The following is a 23,999-nucleotide window of genomic DNA, read 5'->3' as shown; positions in this document are numbered from 1 at the left end:
GTAGATGGCGCGTTTGTTGCATGCAGTGTTGGCCAACATTGCATACGAAGTTGCGCGATGACAGAACAAGAAAAAAAAAACATTTTTCGCGATACGAACGATTGATCAACCATGTTCTCTTATTCCGTTTCGCGGGAGAAAATTTTCCTCGTCGGATTGGTTGTGTTTCCCTCGCTCAAGGGAAAGGTGAAAAATCCATTCTCCTCTGGTTCGGTTCGGATGATCTTCCGAGCTCTCACTACGATTCTGCTGGCGTTCAGATTTACATCTCTCGTACACGTCCGACGGGCGGTGCGCGATCGGGTCACAGTTTTTTCCCGTTTTGTTTTCCTCACTCGAGTATTTTTCCCTTTCGCGGGTTTTTGTTTTACGTCGTTTTGTGATCGATTTTCTTGCTCCAATCCCGGGTTCCTTTTTTTCAATTGCATCCCTATCATGTGTTAGTTGCTCTTGGCGTACTTCCATTCTCCCTTGTGCCCGATTGTGTGGGTTTGCAGCAGGTGCTCACGCACGGTACGCACGGCTCGAGAGAACGGTAGGTTCGCGTATCTAACTAGTCAGTGTGTCAGATCGCGATGTTTAACAGCTCGAGTAGGGACTGCGATCAACTAGAATAATTCTCGGCAGATCTTTTCCCGCATCAGGATCGCTAGGAAGGATTGAAAGTGTATGTGTGTGAACGAGAGTGTGGGAAAATCGAACAGTGTCCACGGAGGAATTCTTCAATGACAAGAATTGCTGGTTTCGTAGTGACACCATCCGTAGCAGTAATCCGGCGACAGTATCCCTAGAGAAGTGGTGCAATTTTGCTCCCACGGCGGCATCCGTGTGTTCGAAACTCGAGGGAAAACAATACGGAAAAAGCTGAGCCGATGCGTCAGCTAGTGAGTTTTCGCTATAAATAAGCATACGATACGACAAGTGCTGCAAGGGAAGCTAGCAAAAGAAGTATATATTTATTAAATAGAGCGAGTAAATCGGAAGTTGATGCGAAAGGCCAAAACGTCCACACTGACGATACGCGAATGTAAAGGTGAAGCTTACCGACTTGCAGTGACATCAGTGTGAAGCAGCATCAACGGCAAGCAATAAAACAACACCTAGAAAGTGAGGTTAATTTAGGAAAAACCAGATCGTGCACCGATGGGACTGTAGCCTCGACGCGAAACAAGTGTGTGCGTGTAGCGCGAAATTTATGAAAACAAAATAAACATGGAGAGTGACACCAAATCGGCTCCGGACTCCGCAGAAGGTAGGTGGGATTGATGGGATGGGGATGGAGAACGACCTCTTTTGCTACCTGCCTTTGCTTTTTAATCCTCTTCTGTTTTCCCTCCTCAATAAGGCTTAAAGAATCGTCCCTCCACAATCTCTAGGACGTTTTCCCGCTTTTCCCACTGACCTTATGCCCCGTACAACGTCCCATCCCCAAGCGAGATCAAACACTACTCGCATCCCACAAGATATGGCTCCATCGCGCAAGAAACGATCCTTGGCCCAGTTGCTACTGTACGTGGCACCTGTTGTTGTGGGTAAATATGGAAGGGCCCCGGAATGGGTCACCACGGAGATGCTCCGGACCATTCAGCATCCCACATCAGCACATTATTAATAAGTTCGACTGGTTGGACCGCCGATTACTTGGCGTACACATGCACCGCAGGTTTTCGTGGAAGTACTCCCCCAATATCATACACAGGCACACAAACTTACAGCACATAGCCCTCAGCTGTCTAGGTGGAACGTATGGTCGGTCCACTCAAGATCGACGCAAGCCGGTGTCATCCTTTGCCGTTACACAACCGACCGAAGGCTATATTTATCCGGTCTAACCGGTGTACAGCGGTGGTCTCACAGAAAAGTGAGGTTAAAACGGGCAGGCAACTGGCCACCGAGCGCAGTACGTTGGATATCACATCACAACCACAGGGAGACAGTTTATGCAGGTTGGTGCTCATCTTTGCCGGAACGATCGCTTTCCTTCGTTCGTTCGGTGGTGCTAAGTTGACCGAACCGAACGAAGAATGTTAAACATATCGCTGGTAGCAAACCACCCACTAGGGACCAGCGAGAGTGAGAACTTTACAAATTTGCTGCCAGGAATGCAATCCAGGCTTGGAAACTGCAGCGAAGATCGGATTTATACGATCGTTCGGCTTGATCAAGATTTGCTGGTGCGTGCGGTATACAAATCACTGCAGTTGAGCTGCGACAAGAGAAGCGCACACACAAAAAACAGGCAATCAGATCTATCGTTGGCCTCGAGTCCCAGCGTACCGACGCAACGATCAGGGACATTCCATCTAAATATAGCGTCTTTTACATTCGAAGCGTACGAAACCGGGGGGTAGGCGACAATTAAAAATTTGGAAACTGTGCTGATAGAATTTACTGAGAACCGCCCAAGAATTTATCGAGTTGGAACCGAATTGGAAGGTATCTCAAGCAAAATAGTTTCGGAATTGAGAACACGAAGGAATCCGCTGTCGACGCATAGTTTTCCGACCCGGTTTAGCTCTGTTTAGTACTGAGTAAACCGCTATCAAGCAATGCTCTAACATTATCCAATACGACAGCATTTTTGAAGGCTTGCAGATTGTAATCTGTCTGAAAACGTCCCGAAAATAAGTAACCAGACTTGTGGATCTTTTTCTGTAAGTCTCACTGTCAATAAATAATGGTTGCATAGAAGCAGAGAAAAGCGAGATATCTGTTTTACGAGGTCACGCTGAAGCTCGCATCAAAATAAACTGAAAACTCAACATCTGGTTGAATCGATCCGGCCAAGGACCATGAACAGTGTAGCGTGTCTGAATATTCGTTCATTCATTCTTCAGAGACAGCAGCAGCATCAGTGTCATCATCAGTAACCATGTCTTAGGGCACGGATGAGGGAACCCAACTCCCATCTTGTGACCGAGCTGTCACTACGAATCGTGCAGTGATTTATGTGGCGCTGGGCTGAACGGTTGAGTGTGCGCTTGGATTGCACATAAAATATTCTCCCTGTCGATGGGGACTCGCAATGACCTTAACCTCGGTGGCGAAATGTATCTTGATATCCAGACACGATTTAGACATTCAAATTGGATTTGTTCTAGAAGGCGTTTATTTACATTGATTCTGTCAACAAGATATTTAGTAGTACATTTAGTTTATTAGGTGATAATAGTCGCATATCTACCTTCACGTTTAGGTCACGTCCACAGCAAGAGGGTGATTGAGTGCCAATATTTATCAAGTCTGCTTTGACTGTCATTTCGATATAAAAGGCTATTTATGGGGTAATTTGTCTGGTGCTATATTCATGGCATCATTATCTTGTTGAAACCACAATAGTCTGCAATCGTATCATCACAATTGGTAGAGATGTTTTGGAAGTAGAACAACAGTTGATCCGCTCAACATTGGAACTATTATCGCACGACTTAAAAGCAAGCATGATCTTAATCTCAACAAAGTGCAGCGAACGTTCGTTGCAATAAGCAATTGTTGATCTGATCTGAACACATTGCAACATTAAAGGGTTTTCAAACATAAAAGTAGATCGTCGTCTGAAAAACACGAATGATTAATTCAAACCTTCAACCTTCCTCAGCATAAAATACATTACAATGTCTCGCAACGCTACACGAAAAGATAATCTGGTCGGCACGAATGTATAAACAAACAGCAAGATGCCAAACAGATCAACATCCGATATTTCATAATGTATGACATGTTATTACCGATTGACGGAACCGACAACCTATAAATGATCTCGCGTTCCATAAACAACCAATAAAAAGTGGGATGTCCATTGAAACAATCGCGGGGAACTATTTACAGCAGACGATACACTCTCGACTGCAGTCATATGTAGACTTATGCCAAACCCTTTTCGGCTCGGCTGTGAGATTATCGTTTCTATCATAGAATTCGTTACAGACGAACAGTTTCGTTCAATCAGCCACCGTTCTGCATGAAAGCACACATAATGGCTACGGGTTAGTTCTCGTTCTGGCTGCATCTGCTAGCTAGGTTACGAAGAACAAAATCTTTCGAGAAAATCTTCAGTCACCACACACACTTTCGCTTACAGAAGGTGCGTTTTTATGCGTATCTTTCGCATGATTCGGAGAAATTTATCATTCTCACCGGCGGGTATTGTGTACATAGTGTCGCCCAAAAATGCGCAAAGTTGTAATTACAATCATTACGATCCATTACCGTCGAAAACTCACAACCACTCTGTAGAGAATGATCGTGCACGGGATGCTCGCGCTGTTCCAATCTGCAGCAGCATGGGAAGAAGAGTAAAGTTTGCCTTTCCACGTTAAAAATAACCGACCGATACTCAGTGTCATCGTACACGAAATTGTCTCAACACCCAGCATCATTCGGCAGATTGCACGGAATCTGTTCCACTGCTCCCGTCACACCACTATGCACACCACAGGGATGCTTCAAGGACAGAGTAAGTACAGTGCAGCCGGGACATCCGCTACGCCAATCGCGGAAGTTGGGTAAGGCAGTGGTAAAAAAAAGTATGGATCATGGTAAAACCATTTTGGCAGCACCCTACGACCATCCATGACCTTCCTCTCCTAACGGCCCGGCGCCTAAGACACTCCTTTCGATGACGCGTTACGTAACGCATCACGTCACGCTCTCCCGAACGATGGATTGTGTCGTTTTGGTGGGGTTTTGTCCGGAAGCGAGTTTTCTGGCAACGATTTCGAACAAACTGTTCCTGTTTCAGTAGCAAACCGCACGGGAGATCCGATCAGTCGATCGGCAAGTGCCGTTCCGGACGCGTTTCCCCCGGTTCTGTAGGCCATTATTTTAACCCACCCAAAAACCGAACGAAAACGATTGACGCCATTAACGTAACTAAATCGAAACAGAAACGTTTAGCTTCTCCAACGTCGGACGCCATTCGCAATTGTGCGTCACCTACCGAGTGCGGGAAAGATGTGTAATTAACGACTGGCATACGAGAACTTCTACCGTCACTACCATGCCTAACCGCACGCGTTCAGGCAACGATTAGTCGAACAAGAATTAAGATTGTACTACGCACACTAAAATTTGTTTCCCTTTTTTTGGGCGGGGGTTTTGTGTGTTAAAAGTTTAAATATCTGTCCAAAAATATCAACGTTTCACTGTGTTGATTGGCGCTGTGAAACAGAACGAGCACCCACAACCATAACACACAAAGGGATCACCGCACGATAAAAAAATAAAACGGAACATTCAAATCTCTCACGCATACCGGTAGAATTTATCATTATGTAAATATTTGGCCACCCCGCTTGAAGCATGCACCCCATACGGATCAAGTGTTCGGTGTGAATGGTTGGCTCTACAAGTTGTGCACTTTAACGCAAAACGGAAAACGTGCCGTACGCAGCTGTGTAGGAGTGATGCGTGTTGAATAGTGCAAGAAATGGATTTTGATGTCACTGTGTGAAGAAGCTGCTAGTGAGACGAGTGCTACCGATTGCAGCATGAATTGCATTCCATTTTGATGGGAAACCCTGTGTCACACACGTGCGCTGGGAGTGGAGAGAAAAGAGCTAGGTGCAGGTGTTAAAGTGTCGATTTGCTGAGGAAGACCGCGACACACGTGTTCCCCGCTTAAAACATTATCGGACAATCCGTACCAGCAAGGGAGCAATCGGAGATGAAATGATCGTGCTGTTCTTTGGCGTCATGGCAAACTACGGTAATGTTTCATCACAATCATGCGCATAGCGCATCATCCCGTAGAATATATCCACCACGAAACTAGTGCTCGTTTGTTTTCATCGAGCGGATGCGAAAACGCCGGTAGCCTGAACAGGATGCACGACGGCAGTTGCAATGCTCTGAGTACCGTGGGGGCCGTGCGCTCTGTTTATATTGGAGATGATACTCAGGGATGCTAAAACAAACTCCCACCAATCCGGCCGGTTCGCCAGATGGTTGGAGGAGAATTCTGACGTTCAGCTCCAGTTGCCCCCAGAGAACGAGCTGCAAAGTGCATCGAAACCAGACGCACTTCCTTTCGGTTTTGTTGTTTTGAATTGAAAAATCCTCATCAAAATGAGTCCAAACACTATTAAGCTACGGATATTCCATGCGTTTAGAAAATGTACTTACAATTCGCATTGGCTTCCAATTGTTTGGCAGGTGTCCGGTGTCGAAAAGTGAAAACGATTGGCAGCTTCAGGAATGGAAAGTGTTCGGTTCCGTGCTGGATGTGTGCTGTGAGGGATAGCTAATAGACGGTGCAGTTTTGCATTTCCCTTCCATCAACGCATTCAATCACCTTCATCGCCCCACGTTACTCTGTTCAATCAGTTGTAGTTAAGCACGATGTTTATTGCCATCCAAACAACCCATCACCCAGTGCTCAGTGTAAATGGAATTAGCACTTACTGTTGAACCGTTGAGAAACGGGCGTTCAATACGGATTAGGATCGTGAGAGAAATGCGTGAGGATGGAAAATGGTGATGAGCTTGTGATGAGTTGTTATAAGTGAGGCATAAATTCCATCATCGTTTCAACACAGCAATGCATACATTTTGTCTGCAAAAATATTTCCACACGTTGGTTATCAGCCAAAGCGAGTCCTCACACGTTCGACACCTCCACTTGGCAATCTCATTTCCATACAGCGTGCCGCAATTCCGCTAAAACGTGTTAACCACGTTTCGACACCTTTTCATCCGCAAGCCAATTAGCGTTCCATAAGCGCGGTACTAATGATGCTATTCTTTATTTTGTTTACCACATTCCATGTTCACCATCCATCACGCACAGTGTCTCTGCGCAGCCCTGGAGAGCCGGAAACGACCATACTGGAAGAGCAGCGGACGGGTATCGTAGCTAAGCTGAGTGCTGCATCGGCTGCCGTTGCTGTGGCGGCATCCGAAAAGTCCACCACCGATCAGAGCACCTTTGCCGAAAATTTGGAGAGTACGCTCAAGGAGAAGAACGTTCCGATTCAGAAAAAACTCTCCCATGAGGAGGATGAAGGTGCGGAGGAGGAGGAGATAGAGGAAGAGGTTGAAGAAGAGGTTGAAGAAGAGGAGGAAGAAGAGGAGGAGGAAGAGGAAGAGGAGGTGTCTGTAGAGGAGCAGAAGAAAACAGTTGATCCACAGCCTCCGGTAAGTAAGGTGACGAACGAAGAGCCTGTGAAACAACTGCCAGTCGAGTCAACGCCAAGTGCGCAAGATAAGGAAAAAGATGATCCAGCTGTTGGAGACACTGTAGTCGACGCTTCTACTAAGGACGCGCAAACCCAAGAGCCTAAAGAAGAAAAGAAAGGAGATCCGTCCATTGACGTACCAGATTCATCGAAGGCGTTGTCGCTGGAAGTTGCTGCTGTCGGAGCGCCAGCCAGTGACCAAGAATCAACGCTCGAGTCGAAAGAGTATGGCGATAAGCCGATGGTGCCACCGCAGACTTACCTCTGGGAGGAGGTTAAGAAGTCCAAGGAACAGGTAAGCGATGTAAGGTATCGGCCAATTTTGAGTGTCAGCTTTAGTGAGCAGATGATCATCGAAAAAAATGCTTACTATCGTGGTGCTGTGATGCTTTCCCCATAACGAACAAAGTTAACTTTACTCACCGGCGCTGCTTACACTAACCGGCATTCAATCTAGACCCAAATGCTTGCTATGTGACTCCAGAACTCCCTGAACTCAATACTAATCGCATTTTTCTTCTTCAAATGGTTTATTTTTCTTTGTCCCATGTCCACTTCGCAGGGAGGGTATCCATGGACTCATTTGTACAAAGGAGACCTGGAGGAAGGTGCGGAAGGAGCACAACCGCCAACGGTCGAATCACCTGCGTCGAACCGGCGTCGTAAAGGCGAAGAGCAAACCGTAGAGGAGGAAGAACTTTCAGCCGAAAAGAAGGTTAAGGTACAGAATGGAGAACATCGCCCAACCGAAGACCACCCGATGGATGTCGATGAGGCGACCACATCGAATGGACATTGCGAAGAGCCACAGGCAGATCAGATTACCGAAGGAGGACCAAGCGAATCGAAGCCACAGTCTCCACGACGCAGCAGAAAGCGTGCAGCGTCCCACGAACCGGAAACGGGGAGTCGGCATTCGGTTAAGGAAGAGATCAAACACTTTCTCGATGGGCATCCGTCTATTCGCAGCTTTAGCAACAGTCTCACACGCCAGGGCAAGAAAACGCGCACCTTTGTCAGCCGCTCGCTGGAACGGGCCAAATCGATGGCCGATCGGCAGATCGATCGTGCCCGCGTGCAGATGAACACTCTGCGCCGCAAGAAGGCTGCATCGGAGCCGCGTGGATTTCCGGATCAAAAGATTCTGAATCTGCGGGAATCGCCACGGTTGAACAACCGCGAAATTCCAGCGTATGTTGTGCGTCAACCGAGTGACGAGGTGATTGAAGTAGTGGACGAAGATAAAATTGTAAAGGTAACGGTGGAAACGGAAGCATCCAAGAGTACCGTGGTTGTGCCGGATGAAATTATAGAGCTAATGCAGGATAAAGCGGTTCAACCTGCGGAATCGGTGGAAGAACCACTGATGGTCGTGGAGGTATCCGCTCCGACCACAGTCATTCCTCCGGTAGTTGAGGATGATCGATATGAAATAATTGAACCACCAAAGACGGAGGTTGTCGCAAGCATCGAACAACAACCAGCACCAGTTGTTGAGTCTCCGATCGTACCCGTGAAAGCCAAACCACCGCAGAAAGCGCCGCGCAAGAAGAAGGAACATCATTACGAAGATATTGAAGATTTTGAGCCGCAATCGACGAAGGACGCTACACCGGAACCCACAGTGCCGGGCGTAGATCAAAAACTACAGCGTCAGGAACATATCAAGGAAGAAGGGTTAGATCCCATCATTGGAGAAATGCTGGGCAATGACAAGATCAAGATATCGCTTCAACTTCAGGACGAAAAGTTCGTAGACGACATGTTCGGTCGGAGAAAGCATCTGGACGAGATACTGCAACAATCGTCCGAAGACGAACGGGAAAAGGAACCGGTGAAACTAGCGAGCAAAGGTCTGCTTGCACCCATATCATCGATCGATTCGACGTCCTCGGACGAGGAGGCTCGCCGCTCTCATCTCAGCACACTGGCGGAGGAAAGCGATACGGCCAGCATCGATGGAGGTACTCCGTGCAAGAAGCAGGACTCGCTGAAAGATTCGGAGCTTCCTCCGGTGGAAGAGTGCAGTAAAGAGTTGGAACTAACGCCTGCCGAGGAACATCTGCTAATGGAAGCGGAAAAGACGAATGCGGACCGTTCGCCCAAACAGGACGCAGGTCAACCGGCAGCTACGGCAGAACCGGAACCGGCTGTACCAGTGGTGGACACGGAACAACCGAAGGTTGACACTCGTTGGTCAAAAATGAGGTACGTAAAGAAATGCTTTCGTTTGCGCTTCTGCTTGCAATCTCAGTGCTGTAGAAAGATTGACCGTTGCTAGTATCTAAGTATTTGTGCCGTTTTCAAGTTCAAATAAATAGGAACTTGTCTGTGGGGCGCTCTGTAGCTCAAACGTGTCGTAGTAGCGTAGGTTACTTTGCATATCTAATGGCCCAAAACAAGAAAGATTTGCAAAAATTGGTTAGCGGTTGCGTCAACAAAGCGCTACAGGCAATCCTATCTAGTTAGCAGACCGAGACCGATAAGAATCTAACCGTGTACGCAAGGAACATCGTCCATCCTCCGCATCTGAAGCGTGTCTCTAATAATAGGCAAGTGTATTCTACGGTCTAGAAAAGCCTGATGATCTATTTTCGTGGTTGAGCGAACAGTAAGTAACCGCCCGTTCGGGGAGTGGTGTATGCTAACGCTCATTTTTAAAGGCACTCACATTGGTCCTTTGTACCTTTCGGAGTCCTTTCTTTTGGTTATAATTATGAATGAGACAATACAGGGAAGAGGACGGTGAAATTTGAGAGCGGACACTATTTTGACGAACTGTTGACACATTACCACCTTGGGATTTACTGGCAGAAGAGAAGACATCACGAATGCAAGAGATGACTCAACTCATACCAATTTGGTACGATGCCAAACTAACATATTACATCAATATGAACGATGTACACCGCACGGTGCATATGCTCCGTGACAAAGGAAACCATAAGTGCCCGCCGTTGCTCGACAGACAGAAAGATTGATGGAAGTAGAATAGTGGCCAAACATGTAAAAGTACATGTATGAAGGATTGCTATTAAACAATCGCGCAGATGTTGTTGAGCGTGTATGTAAGCTATAAATGGGTGCGATGAACGAGTTGATCGCATTCTGGCAGCTATTATTTTACCCTACAAATGCAATCAAGCAGGGGTTGTTGGACGATTGACCGTTGAACAGGTGTAATTAATTGAGGTAGAATGACCATTCCAAGGTCTAGAGGTCCAGTTCGTTTGTAATTCTTTTGTTTCCCTCTGTCGTATCCTTGCCCTTACATCTCAAGCAAGGGAAATCTCATCGCTTTTTAAAAGAGACAAATTTCTGCATCGAGTAGTCTCTGTCAAAAATAACCGCTCAGAAGAGAAGCTGTCAAAACGATCCTCAACACTTTATTACGATATGTTTAGAGATCATACAAATTTTTCGTAAAAAATTAGTTTCCATAATAAATACTCTCCCATTTTCTTTTAAACCACTTTACGCGAGAAGGTCCAAATGTATTTTCTTTTTGTGAGAACGTGTGTGTTTGTGGGTGCCTCGTTTACATCTTCAAACAACTACCGCCAAGATGAGCTACGAGAGATCTACACTTTCGTTGGCACGACATCTTAAATATAGCGCTGCACGTTCGATCAACACACGATCTGCAAACATCAGGCAGGGTTGAACCACCACTAAAAAAACACCCCCGAATGGAGGCGCACACGACGATGATCAGCCGTGCAAGTGCAAGGGGACAGAGAGGTGATCTTTTTCGTTTCGGGTTATGTTTTTCCTTTTTTCCCGCATCGCTTTCATTGGGGTTCGGGTTTTGTGCTGTGCAGGATAAAGGGGTTGGAAGTGGTGCCGCTGTGGTGTGTACTACTGCCCGGTTCGGGCAATTCAAAATTTCGCACTACGTCAACGCGAGCCAACCGTGTGCCAGTGTCGAACGGAAAATGTTGGCGTTCACAACAACGACGGGGCCGCTAGTGCGCTGCTACTGAGAGATCTTTTATTTCTTTAACCGAACCGATCGTTTTACGTTTTCCGTGCTACAGTTGCTTACGTTATTATTTTTTCCGTGTTTTGTTTCTGTTATTTTTTTTCTGTTTCGTTATTCCATTCAATCTCGTTCCACACTTCCTGTTTGGAGACATCCAAACTGTACGAAATTCATTTCCGGCCAAGCGTGCTTGCTACGAGTAAAGTAAATAGAACTAGTGCCATAAGTGAAAGGACGTTCAGCTGAGCTGTATAAATTAATTACATACTTAACGGTGTTGCTGGCTCGGCAACGTCCTTCATCTATACTTTTGTTTTTAAGTGATAATGTTTGCAGCTACTTATTTTTATTAAAGTGAAACGAATGAGTGAAATGTAACCACACCTCAAGTGGCATTAGTGGTTGCAATATTCTTCTCTAAGAAAGTGTCATGACCTTTTTCCACCTCGCATTCGAGTAGTGAGCAGCACTTTTGGGACTTCCGCTCATTTATGGTTCGTCATGAATTTAGTGAAGTGACCAGCCCGGATTTATCTCGATCAGTGATCATTATTGAAGGATAGAAGGAACTTGTAGCAGTTAAAGGAATAAAAAGTACGAAGAGTGAAACAAAGGCAAGAAACATCTACACGCAGCAAAAAACCGTATTCGTGTGTAGAATATGAAAGTGACACAAAGAGTGGGCTAAGCCTGTGAATGCGTTTACAAGTGTGTGTGTGTGTTTGTGTGTGTGTGATTGAATGTTTTACGTGTGTTGTGTCCGACCGCTACCTAGAGCTGCTCTCAACGATCCAAAAATAAGTCCCGACAAACCCTGTCCGGTTGACAAGTCATCCACCCAAAGGGAGGTGATGTGTGTGGACCAGGGAGTACATTGGGTAGAGAATTTTAAGCTGGGCACGAAAATAGCGGACAATCTGTATCCCGCGAACAAGTGCGCGACATCGTCGCTGCCCCCCAGGTGAAGCGGTGTAGTGATGAATTAATGGAAGAGATATTTGAGAAATAGCTGTACGAAACACATCCTTGAGTGATGTGTGAGATTTTGTTCTATGGTGGGGAGTTTTCAGGTGATTTGAGGAATGATCATACTCGGTGGTTTGGTGGAAAAATTTTGTTTGCACTTGCCGTAATATTTTTGCCAGTTTCGTTTCATGCATTCTACTTTTTAGCAAACGAACCACAGTTCCTGACTTCCTGCATCTGAGTGTGAATAGCAAAAGCAGTGTGAAAGTGTTACGTGAACTAGAGCATACTCGCCATGTCCATGCAAGCACTGAACGGTCAAACGCCGCAGCGGCGTTCATCGCTGCTGCAACGTTACCAACCGAAAGGAGGCTCGCAGGACCCGTTGACTAGCCCCGCCCTGGACACTCCGCCGAACATCGTAAAGTCAACGAGTCAGCGAAGCCTGCAGAACTCGTCTCTGCTACAGCGCTACACACCAAAGCCGCTCGGTAGCCATGGTGCCAGCGGATCGACACGTCCCGAATCTGGCAGCTTCTACGAACCACCGAAAAAGTCCTCCAGCCAGCGTAGTCTCGATCAGTCGAAATTGCTCCGCAGATACTACCACCAGCCGAACTCGCTAGACGATCAGCCGCAGGACTTTGAAACATCGTCACAGACGGGTGGAAACACCGCTATTAACGAACCGCAGCGTTACAGTAGCCAGAAGAGCTTGGAAAACTCGAAGCTACTGCAGCGCTACAACCCGATCAACAATTCGCAAGAATTTACAGGACTCTCCGGTAGAGAGAGCACACCGGTGACTAAGTTTTCGCGCGGTGGAAGTCTTGAGCCGGAGCGCGTGCAACGATCTTCGCTGCTCTCGAAATATACACCGCGCTTCGGTAAGTCGCTAGATCGTCACCAGACCCTAGAGGCTGGTCGTGGTTATGGAGGGTACAGTAGTCAACAAAATCTGCGAAATCCCCCGCCAACTGCAGCAGAGTCAATGTCGCAGAGTCTAGCCGCTTCGCAGAGCGAGTTCGCAGACTATGGTACGGACCACTTCGACCAGTACCAGAACATTCGCAGCCGATCGTCGAGTCTCTCGCGCGGAGGGCCAAGAAGAGGCATACCGCGAGGTTCCCAGAGGATGCTATCGACCGAATCGGAACCAGATCCAATTACGCCCGACACGCTACCAGTGGTGGCAGCCGTAGCTGAGCCAGTTCTGGGAAACATTGCATCAGCATTACCATTGCCCATGGTGGGTATTATACCACCAACACCGGCCCCCCTAGAGGTTAGTAAGCAACCCAACTTCGAAACACAACAGCCGGTTCCTCCAGCTCTTCTATCGCCCGTGATTACGCCGCCAATCGGAAATACAACCACAGCGCAACAACCATCACCGACTCCACCCGTGAAACCGGCTCGCAAAGATCTGCAACAAATGGCGGCGGCAGCAGCGGTGCTACCACCGGCCAACATCGTGAGTATAGCCATTCCCTCCATCACGAAGACACTCGCCGCACCATCCGTCAAGCAATCCGTATCATCATCGAAAGAACCATCACCGCCATTGTTCAGCACCCGAGATCGCATGGATCATTACGGAAGCGCTTCGAATCCTGACCCTCCATCGCACGCTCATCCACGATCACCAACCACGACGACACCGACAAATACCTGGACACAATCGCCCAAGGGCACGTTGACGCTTGGCAGGACTACGACCTTACAGCTACCGCTCAGCGACATGAGCAGTCGCCGTAGTATGACCGATCTGCAGCACATTGGCGGCCGTGGTTCCACCGGCAATCTGTCGAGCGAGCTGGAAATTTCGGAGTTTACCGATCGTGCCGAAATGAAGCAACTTGCCACCCAGCACCATCATCCCGTAAAGCATACGCTTGCAAGTGCATTTGAGCAGCTGGCCGCCCTCACCATCCCGCAGGCAATGAAAACCGAGGCGGAGCTAGAAGAGGACGAGCGTATTGAAGCGATCCCAGCGGATCGCAAACTGAAGAAGCGTGACTTCACCTACCATCCGTCATTCGTGCCGAAACAGCAACAACAGCAGCAAGTTACGACCATTCCGATCCCTGTGGTCGATTCACGGCGTAGTACGGGAAGTGTGGGCAGCAAATCGAAACAGCAGGAAGCGGAAGAGAAACGCCTGAAAGCAGCCGAAGAGAAGCGCAAACGGGAGGACGAACGCCGCCTTAAGGAAGAGGAAAAGCGTCGCAAAGATGCAGAGAAACGAGCGCACGATGATGCGGAAAAGCGCCGCAAAGGGGAGGAAAAACAGCTCCGCGAGGAAGAGGATCGTCGTCGCAGGGAAGACGAACGCAAACATAAGGAGGAGGAAAAACATCTGCGCGAAGAAGAAGATCGCCGTCGCAAGGAAGACGAGCGAAAGCATAAAGAGGACGAAAAACGTGCCCGCGAAGAAGAAAAACGTCGCCTGGAGGAGGAAAAGCGAAAGGACAAGGAAGAGAAGAAACGGCTTAAGGACGAAAAGAAGAAAACAGCGGCAGCACTGAAAGCGGCCGCTTCAGGCGCTGCAGGTTCGCTTGTTACGGAGGAGTCCAAAGGTATGGAAGAAGAAACGATTGATCTCGCCGATCATCTGGATCACTACAGTGTGGCTGCCTCAAAGCAGGTGCCACCGGCGCAGCGCAGTCTTTCGCTTGGACGTCCTCGTTCCGGTGGAACGCCTTATGGTAGTCAGGGAGCACTAGGATACTCAGCTCGTGGTCTGTCCAACAGTCACCAGAGTCTCGATCGTAATGGATCTACCTCATCGGTGCCACGACAGTCGAAACTGCTTCAACGTTACGGACCCAAGGCTGGATCACAGGAAGTGATCAGCAGTGGAGCATCGGAACCTTCCCGAGAGTTCCACAGGAGTCAGGGTAGCTTGGACTACCGCAAACCCATGCGGCCTTCGCTGCTCGATAAGTATACACCGCGTCCGTTGAGTGCCTCGACTGCACCGGGATCAACTGCAGGTGCAGCAGTTCAGCCGCGATCCATCAGTCAGCGTAGCCTGGAAGCCGGTAGCTCGAGGCTCGAGAGTTCTACGCTCTTGCAGCGCTACAAAACGAAAGGTGATGCGGCAAGATCATCTCTCGGCTACGATCAGTACGATCATCGGTAAGAGCATGGGAAGTTCGGGGGGAACTGACTTCATTTAAGTGTTCCACTATCAATCGTGATTATAATCACGAAAATTGCACAACCGTATTTGGAATTGGATTACTTCTATTTAAGAAATATATCATCTTCTATCTAGTATCTCCAAATTTGATACTCATAAGGGGAGGACAGTTTAATGATAGCTTATAGATCTGTCTGTGTGCTTATTGCTTGCTTTGCGTTAGTTGGATTTATACCACTTTTTTCATTTCAAGCTAACGATCTTCTTCTGGTAACCTATTTTCAGTGATCACGAGTACGAGCCCATTGGAGAACCGGTTGATGCCGGCAAGCCATCTACCAAGGATGGGTTGTTGGCCGTGTCCAGCAATGTTCAACAGCAACCGAACGGCCAGAATCGTAAGCTGTCAAATGCTTCGTTCCTACGCGTTCCGGGCAACGATGAGGGCGATACGATCAGCATGGAAGAGCTCCAAAAGTCAATCGAAGATCGCTACTTCAATCTTCCCACAGATGCTGCAGCTCCCGAAGGTGCAGAAGGCACGACGGCCGCATCTGCCGCATCGGAACCACCGAACGAGAAGACAAGCAAAGTGAAGGCGGCAATGGCGAAGGCTCAAAACAGCGGCAAACAGGCGATGGCTAAGGCACAGGAAAGTGGCAAACAGGCAATGGCCCGTGCACAGGAAGGTGGCAAAACGTTACAGAAGAAGCTAATACAGCAGACCGATCGCTTCAAGACGAAGATGTCCAACATTAAGCTAAAGAGCAGTAAAGAAGTGGCTCCGCTAGCAAGTCCGGAGATAGTAACAACTCCCGAGTTGGAGAAGTTGGACTTTACGCTGGCCGTTCCCAAGGATGAAGAGCAGCCCACACAGGAGCCAGATGCTGAAGGATCACCTGTCGTGCCGGTAGAAGAAGCTGCAGCCGTAGCGGGAGAGGATGAAGCCGCTCCCACTAAGAGTGGTACTAAATTTGGAAAGCTTAAGAACATGCACATGCCGAAGCTTCAAAAGCCTGAGTTCAAGCGTCCAGAGTTTACAAAAATCTCCAAACCGAAGATGCCGAAGCTAAAGACACCCGATATGTCTAAGTTCAAGCGCCCTGAGATGCCCAAGTTCCTTACCGAGAAGCCCGACTTTAGCAAGATGAAGTCGGACTTGGCGAAGATTAAGCTACCACGCAGTAAATCCATGAAGGAACCGTCTCCATCCGGTGCAACTAGTGCAGCGTCACCTTCCGACGCTTCGGTGATGGGCGAGTCGGTCACATCCCCAACCAAGGTGAACTATACTGATTTCAGTACGTATCCACGCATTTTCGATAAGTTTAAGCGTCAAAAGTCGGCTCCCAGTGGGCAGGCTAGTGTTCGTGCGGGTACACCACCTCCGCTCGAATTTACGAAGGCAGCTAAGACAACGCGCCCCAAGGGAACGTCTCTGGTGTCGCGCTGGACGTCCGAAAAGTCGGAAGACACAGATAGCAACCGTTTCCTGCAGTACACCGGCAGCGAGCTGGATGAGCGGGAAACGTCCGTAGAGCGACGCATGCGCCAGGAACTGGAACGGGCCGAATTCGAAGGCCCAGAGCTGGCCGTAACTGAGGAACAGAAGCAGCTCGAGGAATATGACAAAGAGAACCGCGAAATTCATCAGCTATCGGCGGCTCGGCACGAAGAGTTCCTGAAGCGCAAGCCACCGATGGAGCGTCAGGAGTCGGATCTTGCCTCGGAAGAGGAGAAACAATTCTGGGCCAGCTCGCTTGGTCAAAAGATTCGCCAGAATATCGACATGAACAGCAACGATCTGGACTTCCTGGACGAGGAGGAACGTCTGATGGTGGCCAAAGAAGATGAGGCCATCGATCAGGAGGCACGCGAACAGGCTCGTTACCTGTTGGAGTTGAGCAAGCAGCGCACCGAAAAGGAGCTGGAACGTCGTTCGTCCACACCGTACACGAACCAAGAGTGTCAGTCTTCTGGCAGTTCCAGTGTGCGCCGTCGAAAGGGTGTGCTGGAGGAGATCGATGATGATGAGTTCTTCCTACGCCAGAAGGGTATTTCCAAGGACAATATCCAGATGGGCGAGTACATCAGTTCCGCCATTAAGGAGGGTTTGAGCCAGCCAAAGAACGCACTGGCAGACATGGACCGTTACGATTACTACGATGAAGAGCTCGACCGAGAGCAGGACGGTATGCGCAGGTACTACCAACCGAGCTTCGAATCCGACGACGTTTCCAACCAGCAGAGCTCCTTCACTGACGAGTACCGTGGTGGTAAGGGTGCTGACTTCTATCGCACCTTCCCACCGGATCGTCCAAACCGTAAGCAGAAAAAGGCAACAGATCAAACCGTCCCACAGGACGATCAGGACTATGGCCTAGAGGACGACGAAGAAGAGGAAGACCTTGGGTTCTTTGATCGCCAGCGTACGAAGTATGGCAGTGAGCAACCGCAACTACTGCAATCGGCAGCCGCACGCTACATGGACGACGAAGACGACGCATCGGCCATTGGTGGTTCCCTGCCACGGCAAGCCATGCTGGCCGGTACGGTTGTCCCGCCAACTCCACCAACACGTCATCGCAAGAAGCGCTTCCGTGATGTGACACCATCGGACGTAGGACCATCATCATTCACGAACGGCGGTTTCGCCGTAGGAAAGTCCATCTCCAATAACTTCATCTCCGGACCACCTCCCACGGTAACCATAACGCACTGTTCCAACCTTCCCTATGCCTTCTCATGCCAAGGTCCTTCCCAGTGGGCGTTTGGTGAATGGTGACAGGGGCTATGGAGCAGCACGATCATTTGTGTACTAATCGTTTTGTTTGTTTTCTCTTTTCCATCTGACTATCCCTATCATTCGCCCGGGTGCATGTTTTGGGATGGTTTGGTTTGTTTCGCCCTTGGTTTGATTCCATTATTTCGCAGACAACGATGGCTTACCGTGCGGAAGTACCACTCGCTCGGGAGGAAAGCTTTGGTACGATTCCAGCACCGACACCGCGACGTTCGCGCTCACGATCTCAGATTTCCAAGACCCTCGACGATGACGATCGTGTTTCACGTGGCGCTGAGTCTCTGATAGGAGGAATTATCGATCGATCGCCTGTCCCAGGTAGGGACTCCTATTCTTACGAAATTTCCGAAACCAATGGGTAAGTGTTCGCAATGCCAAGTGCTCCCGGTCACGGCAATGGAAGTGTACTAATCCGGCCTCTACCTTTGCACCGCTTTTGCACGGGAATACGCCACAGATATGCCACTGTACGCAAAGAAGCACCACCGCGTCCACCGGCACCGATTCGACGTCGAAAGTCGACAAGATCGCTCGACGCACCACCACCGCGTCCGTTCAACACCCTACCCAACTACCATCACTCAGTGTCGCCCGTCCGGCCACAGCGCAACTACAGCACCATTAACCCGAACCGTCCACCACGCAGGAAGTCCGTCACCAGCTTGACCGGTGAGCAGCAACTGTAAGTATCTACATATCGCTTATTGAACACTGCAAGCGTCGTGCGGCTCCTGAAATTATCTTTCCCAAATTGTCACTTACCGTATATCCATCTTGCAGGAAATCGTCCAGTCTTAGCAAGGACGATGTAGCGCAGTATGAGGACGTGATCGATCCGGCGCCTCCACTGGGACCCAAACCTCCCCTGCACTCGGGTGACATTGCGAACAAAATGAAGGATCGTCCACTGCCACCTCCACCGCGTCCCACGCGTAAACCACGTCGCCCGGACGGTAGTGATCATCACGATCTGGATGGAGGAGCCGAAAGAATGGTGTTTTCCTTGCACGATACCTCCATCGAGGAGGTAGAGACGGCCACCCAAACCGATCCGGTCTCGGAAGACTTTGGGTTGGACGCGGAAATAGCGGCCGTTACGGAGCGAGCAGCCCGGGCCCACGATGGTGATCAGTTAGAGGGCGCATTGAACCGATTCCGGGAAGGTAACGCAAAGGCACTCTCCGAGCGTCCTAAATCATCGCGCTCTGGTAGTCGTCCGGAGACACCGGCCTCAATTCTGATCGAGCGAAAGGTATCGACGCCCTCGCTAAACCATGAATCTATTGTGGAGGCCTCGCTAACAGTGCAGCCGCTGGAGGAGTTCGATGACGATCAGTACATCGCGGAACTGGTGAAAAAGTACGTTTCGGAAGAGCGCAAACCGGAACCACGCAAGACAGACACATTCGAGCGACGGTTCCGCAAGAGCACAAACAGCTTAACGCGGGAGGACGAAATTCGTCCAGTCGAAGTGAGCAACACGCTACGGACCCCTACGATGCGCTCGTCGCGCACTTCCGTAGATGGACGACTGTCGGCGACCACTCCAGAACCTTTACGCAACGTCGAGATCGCACCTAACGTGATCGAAGAGATTGTGGAGCGACTGCGTACGACGGAACAGCAGCATATCGATGAGCTCCACAAACTCCACCAGCAACAGTTAGAAGATTTGCGTCGTCAGCACGAAGATCAGAAGCGGCTGCAGGAACAAAAGCTCGAGGAACAGCAGCGACAGTTGCTCGATCAGCAGAACCAACAGTTGCTTCAGACACAGCAGCTCAAAGAGCAGATCTTGCAACAGCAAGAGCACCAGAAGATGTTGCTAACACAGCAACAGAATCAACAGCAGCAGTTACTTGTGGCACAACAACAGCAACAGCTCCTGATGGAACAGCAGGAAAAGGAGCGTGAGTTGCAGCGTGAAAAAGAGCGCGAACTGCTAAAAGAGCGTGAACAAGAGCTAGAACGCGCAAGAGAGCGAGAACGAGAGCTGCATCTAGCTCGAGAACTGGAGCTGCAGCGTGCCCGAGAAGTTGAACAGCAGCGTGCTCGTGATTTGGAACAGCAAAGGATACGCGAGATGGAGATACAAAGGGCACGGGAGCTCGAGCACCAACGGCTACGTGAGCTCGAGATTCAGCGAGCGATCGAGGCAGAACAAGCCCGCCAAAGAGAGGTTGAGCTGCAACAGCAGAAGGCTTCGGTCGTGCAGGCAGCTTCGAAAGAACCCAAAGATCTACCACTTGCCAGCGAAGGAACTGCCCAACAGAAAGTAGCAACTAAATTGGATGAACCTTTGACAACCGCTCCTCTGGTAGATGGCGCTCCAGCCTCTTCCTCGGTGGACGTTGTAGATGGAGCCGCTGCTCTGACAACTCCATCCGGCCTGCAAACGGATCAACCTCCGATAAGACCTCCTCTGCCTTCAATGACGACACCATTCGTCTACCATCCAGACTTTTTGTCCTACCATGGTGTTTCACCGCCATCGGCAGCTGCTGCTGCCTCTTACCTAATGCGTGGCGTTCCCTCGGATGAGGATCTCGGAATGACACCATCAGCACCGCAGCGCCGTCGCCGTCACCATCGCTCGAAACGGGAATCTACCTCGGAGGAGGACTTCCAGCGGGAACAACGTCGTCATCGACACGGTACCCGTTCACCGGAACCCTCCATCCCGACGCTCGGTGGACAGCTGGTGCGAGCGTGTGGTTCCTCCATTCGACAGACTGGCGATGATCTGATGGCGATGCTGCGCGCTAGCAGCAAAGACGAAAACAAGCGCGATCTCCACATTGCCATCATCATACTGATCGTGATTGTGGCGGGTTTAATGGCGCTCGGCATGAGCGGTGAAAAGGCAGTTCACCATCACCACTGGGACTACTTTAGCCCGCCGGGGCATGGTAGCAGTGCGTAGAGCTACAATTCGCCTTAGCGTGTGGGTGTGTGTTCGTTTTTATTACTGATACGACGATTCCCTCGTTTTCCTTCACAGCGAAAAACTTTACTAATGTAGACATTTAGTACACACAACGTACTCATGCAACTCAAAAACATTTTTAGCGGTTTTACGATACAGCAAATATGCTTCATTTGGCATAACTGTTAGAGAGATGTGAACGAACATTTTAATAAGATTCTTTTGTGATGTGAACTTCATTCTTTTCTGCTAAGCCTTAAAGTATGCAATTCGCAGTACAAAACTATCACGTCCATCTTTATAAACCGTTTCGTGAGTCGGGAAATGTTCTGCACAATTAAATGCTTGTTAAAAGTGACACACAAACGATGTTAAAAGTATCTCATCAAGATCACGTGTTGTCGTGTAAATTTTCACGATCCTAGATATTCTTTGACACGCATAGCTAATTGTATACATTGGACACGATCAGTCTACTTATCTAGATTACGAAGCTCGATCAACTTAACGTTCATTCTACACGATACAAAAATGCTGCATTTCACACACATACACAGTGACACACTTCCGTTTAAGCACATCCGCAACAAGTCCTTTCTCACTTGGTGCACACACTGGAAACGTTTGGTTAGCAATTCTCAGCCTACTAGATTCGTACGTGGGAACTAAGGTAGTAACATTGAAACGCTTTCCGTTACTGTGAAATAATTGCTGCCAGTCGCCAGATACATACGCCAACAGATCATTTAGCGTCATTTTTCTTCCAACGAATTGTGAAGTTGTTTTGCTATACCGTTTGTTGCTTATCGCCTTTTTACCCACTGTGTCCTTACCGTCTTTCGATGATAACACTGCTGTTGCTGATGGTGATATAGTGCATCATTCATGTTTTAATGGGCTAGTTCCTTTGAATGTTTGTTTAATATAGTACCACAGTCTGGAGTTTTGTTCTGCACACTTTTGTTGTTACACTTACATAAGTTATACACTGCTAGTTTATGTTTTCCGTTTTCATTTTGTGTCGTTTCTACGAAACACATTCGAACCGGATTGGCATAACCCAACAACGGGGCTTGTGTTTTGGAGAAACAGGCGAGAGTTTGTGTCTAGTCATAGTTTAGTGCTACCATTAATTTAATGTTAAACCACTCAAAAACGAACGTTGACAATCCCAATCCACACCAAAAAAAATATACATACACAAGACATGTATATGCATGCAAGTTCTTTGATCTGATGGAAAAGAAATATGAAAACGAAAATCGAATAAATCATGAAGACATGATTTTAATTGAGTTCCCCCCGTGTTCGCGAACGTTATTAAAAAGCCGTGAGTTTTCTCTCTCGGATCCCCCTTAAGTAGTTGCATATTTTGTTGGATTTTATTTAGTTGTTGGTACTGTTTTAAGTTTGCTCCAATTTTCTGTTAGCGTATACGAACGAGAGGTATGGAAGAATTCGAACACTCGCGGGTGGATGTGTAATTTTACAAGAAAAGAAAAATATAGTTGCATTATGGTTAATCATCGATGGAAAAGAGTTGCGCATGTTTAATTTGGTGTCACCCGAAAAAATCCCTGCCAGCCTCCTAACTTTTTATTTCCGATTTTTTGGTGTATACATTGTAATTTTCAACAAGCAGTAAGTATTTTATTTTGATTTATTTTAAACTTAACCACATAAGTTGGCAACCAGCATATTCTGGTAAATATAAAAATTGTATTCAAATTTACTCGCAATAATATATTGCTTGGAGAAATAACCATTATGGACGTATGGTTTGCCGCTGAGGAGTGAAAATAGAATTTAACGTACTCTTCACAAGGTTTTGAAGAATGTTGGACGGAGCTTATCTTATAGGGTACTTTGCTGCATGTTGCTCGTAGATGGAAAAATTCAGAAAAATAATTGCAACGTGAAAAGACTTTCTGACTTTCGACTTTCGTGAAAGAGAAAACATAATTGTACAATGTTTTTAATTTTATTTAATGTATTTATTTGTTTTGCAAGACTTTTTGTTGCACACCTGCAGCGTGGAATAAATTTACCCATCACTATTGCATTTGCATCGTTTGTATGGAATGTCGCATCAGCCGACGTTTAAGATTCACGCGTACACAAATTGCACCAGAGCTGCAATTCATGTAACAAGAGAGCATCCAAATCAAGAGGTGATATTTAACCGGATGATTCTGCCATAATGGTACTTCTCCTGTGTGTTATTATCGTGTGCGTGCTTATCAGTACATGGGGAACCTTATGGAACGAATGCGTGTCATCTATCTCACTTGCACTAGCGATCGTTCTCACGAGTTTGGTTGTATGCGATAGCGGTGGTAGCCAATGTATTAGAAGATCGTCTGTCACGCTCGCTGGAGGGGAATTGATGTCACCTCTCATGCTGTCATGCTCTCTTGGTGTCCGAAATCGAAAATCGGTTCGTTTGTATGGAATTTTGAATCAGCCGACGGAAAGTTTAAAAGCCACGCGTACACAAATTGCACCCGTGCTGCGTTTTATATAACAAGAGAGCATCCAAATCAGGAGGTGATATTTAACCGGATGATCATCCACTATAGGGTGTATGAAAACAAATGTTAGCACAACGATTTCAAAAATTTGCATTATAATTTTGGGTGGAATTTAAGTGAGAATGAAGCGTAATTAGGTGACACTAATGGTATTTTTTGTTGCATGTTTGTAAACTATCGTACGGTTGTTATTAGCTGCCGATAAATTAATTTATGAACGCTGATAATGTTTTACTTTATTCGTGTGGTTTTATTTAACATTTAAGATTACTCACTGTTTTGAAAACGGTCTCAACAATGAACGGTCTAAAAAATCGTGAAAAAGAAGATGTGTTATTTTTCAACATATTTTTGTTTCATTTTTATAACTAAACATTTAATAAAAGTTTGAAAGATCACGATCATGTGAGGTCTGCATTGTTGAGGATAAAACATCATCCGCTCTTTAGTGGTGTTATTAGCCAATAAAAC

The 23,999-nt window shown here is 47.8% G+C and overlaps 1 protein-coding gene across 1 annotated transcript; it reads left to right on the top strand.

Annotated features, from left to right (window-relative positions):
* Positions 1-1,009: 1,009 nt before the first annotated feature.
* LOC128305963 (uncharacterized) lies at positions 1,010-22,521 on the top strand. Its single transcript, XM_053043613.1, has 8 exons — positions 1,010-1,252; positions 6,788-7,470; positions 7,738-8,553; positions 8,593-9,383; positions 15,554-17,972; positions 18,203-18,429; positions 18,529-18,753; positions 18,852-22,521. The coding sequence occupies exons 1-8, from the start codon at positions 1,213-1,215 to the stop codon at positions 20,992-20,994; spliced, it is 7,344 nt and encodes a 2,447-aa protein (XP_052899573.1). The 5' UTR covers positions 1,010-1,212; the 3' UTR covers positions 20,995-22,521.
* Positions 22,522-23,999: the final 1,478 nt, after the last annotated feature.

Source organism: Anopheles moucheti, chromosome 3 (assembly GCF_943734755.1).
Source record: "Anopheles moucheti chromosome 3, idAnoMoucSN_F20_07, whole genome shotgun sequence".
NCBI classification, from domain to species: domain Eukaryota; kingdom Metazoa; phylum Arthropoda; class Insecta; order Diptera; family Culicidae; genus Anopheles; species Anopheles moucheti.
Note: the sequence above shows the minus strand (reverse complement) of the source record. Positions and strands in the feature narration are given on the sequence as shown.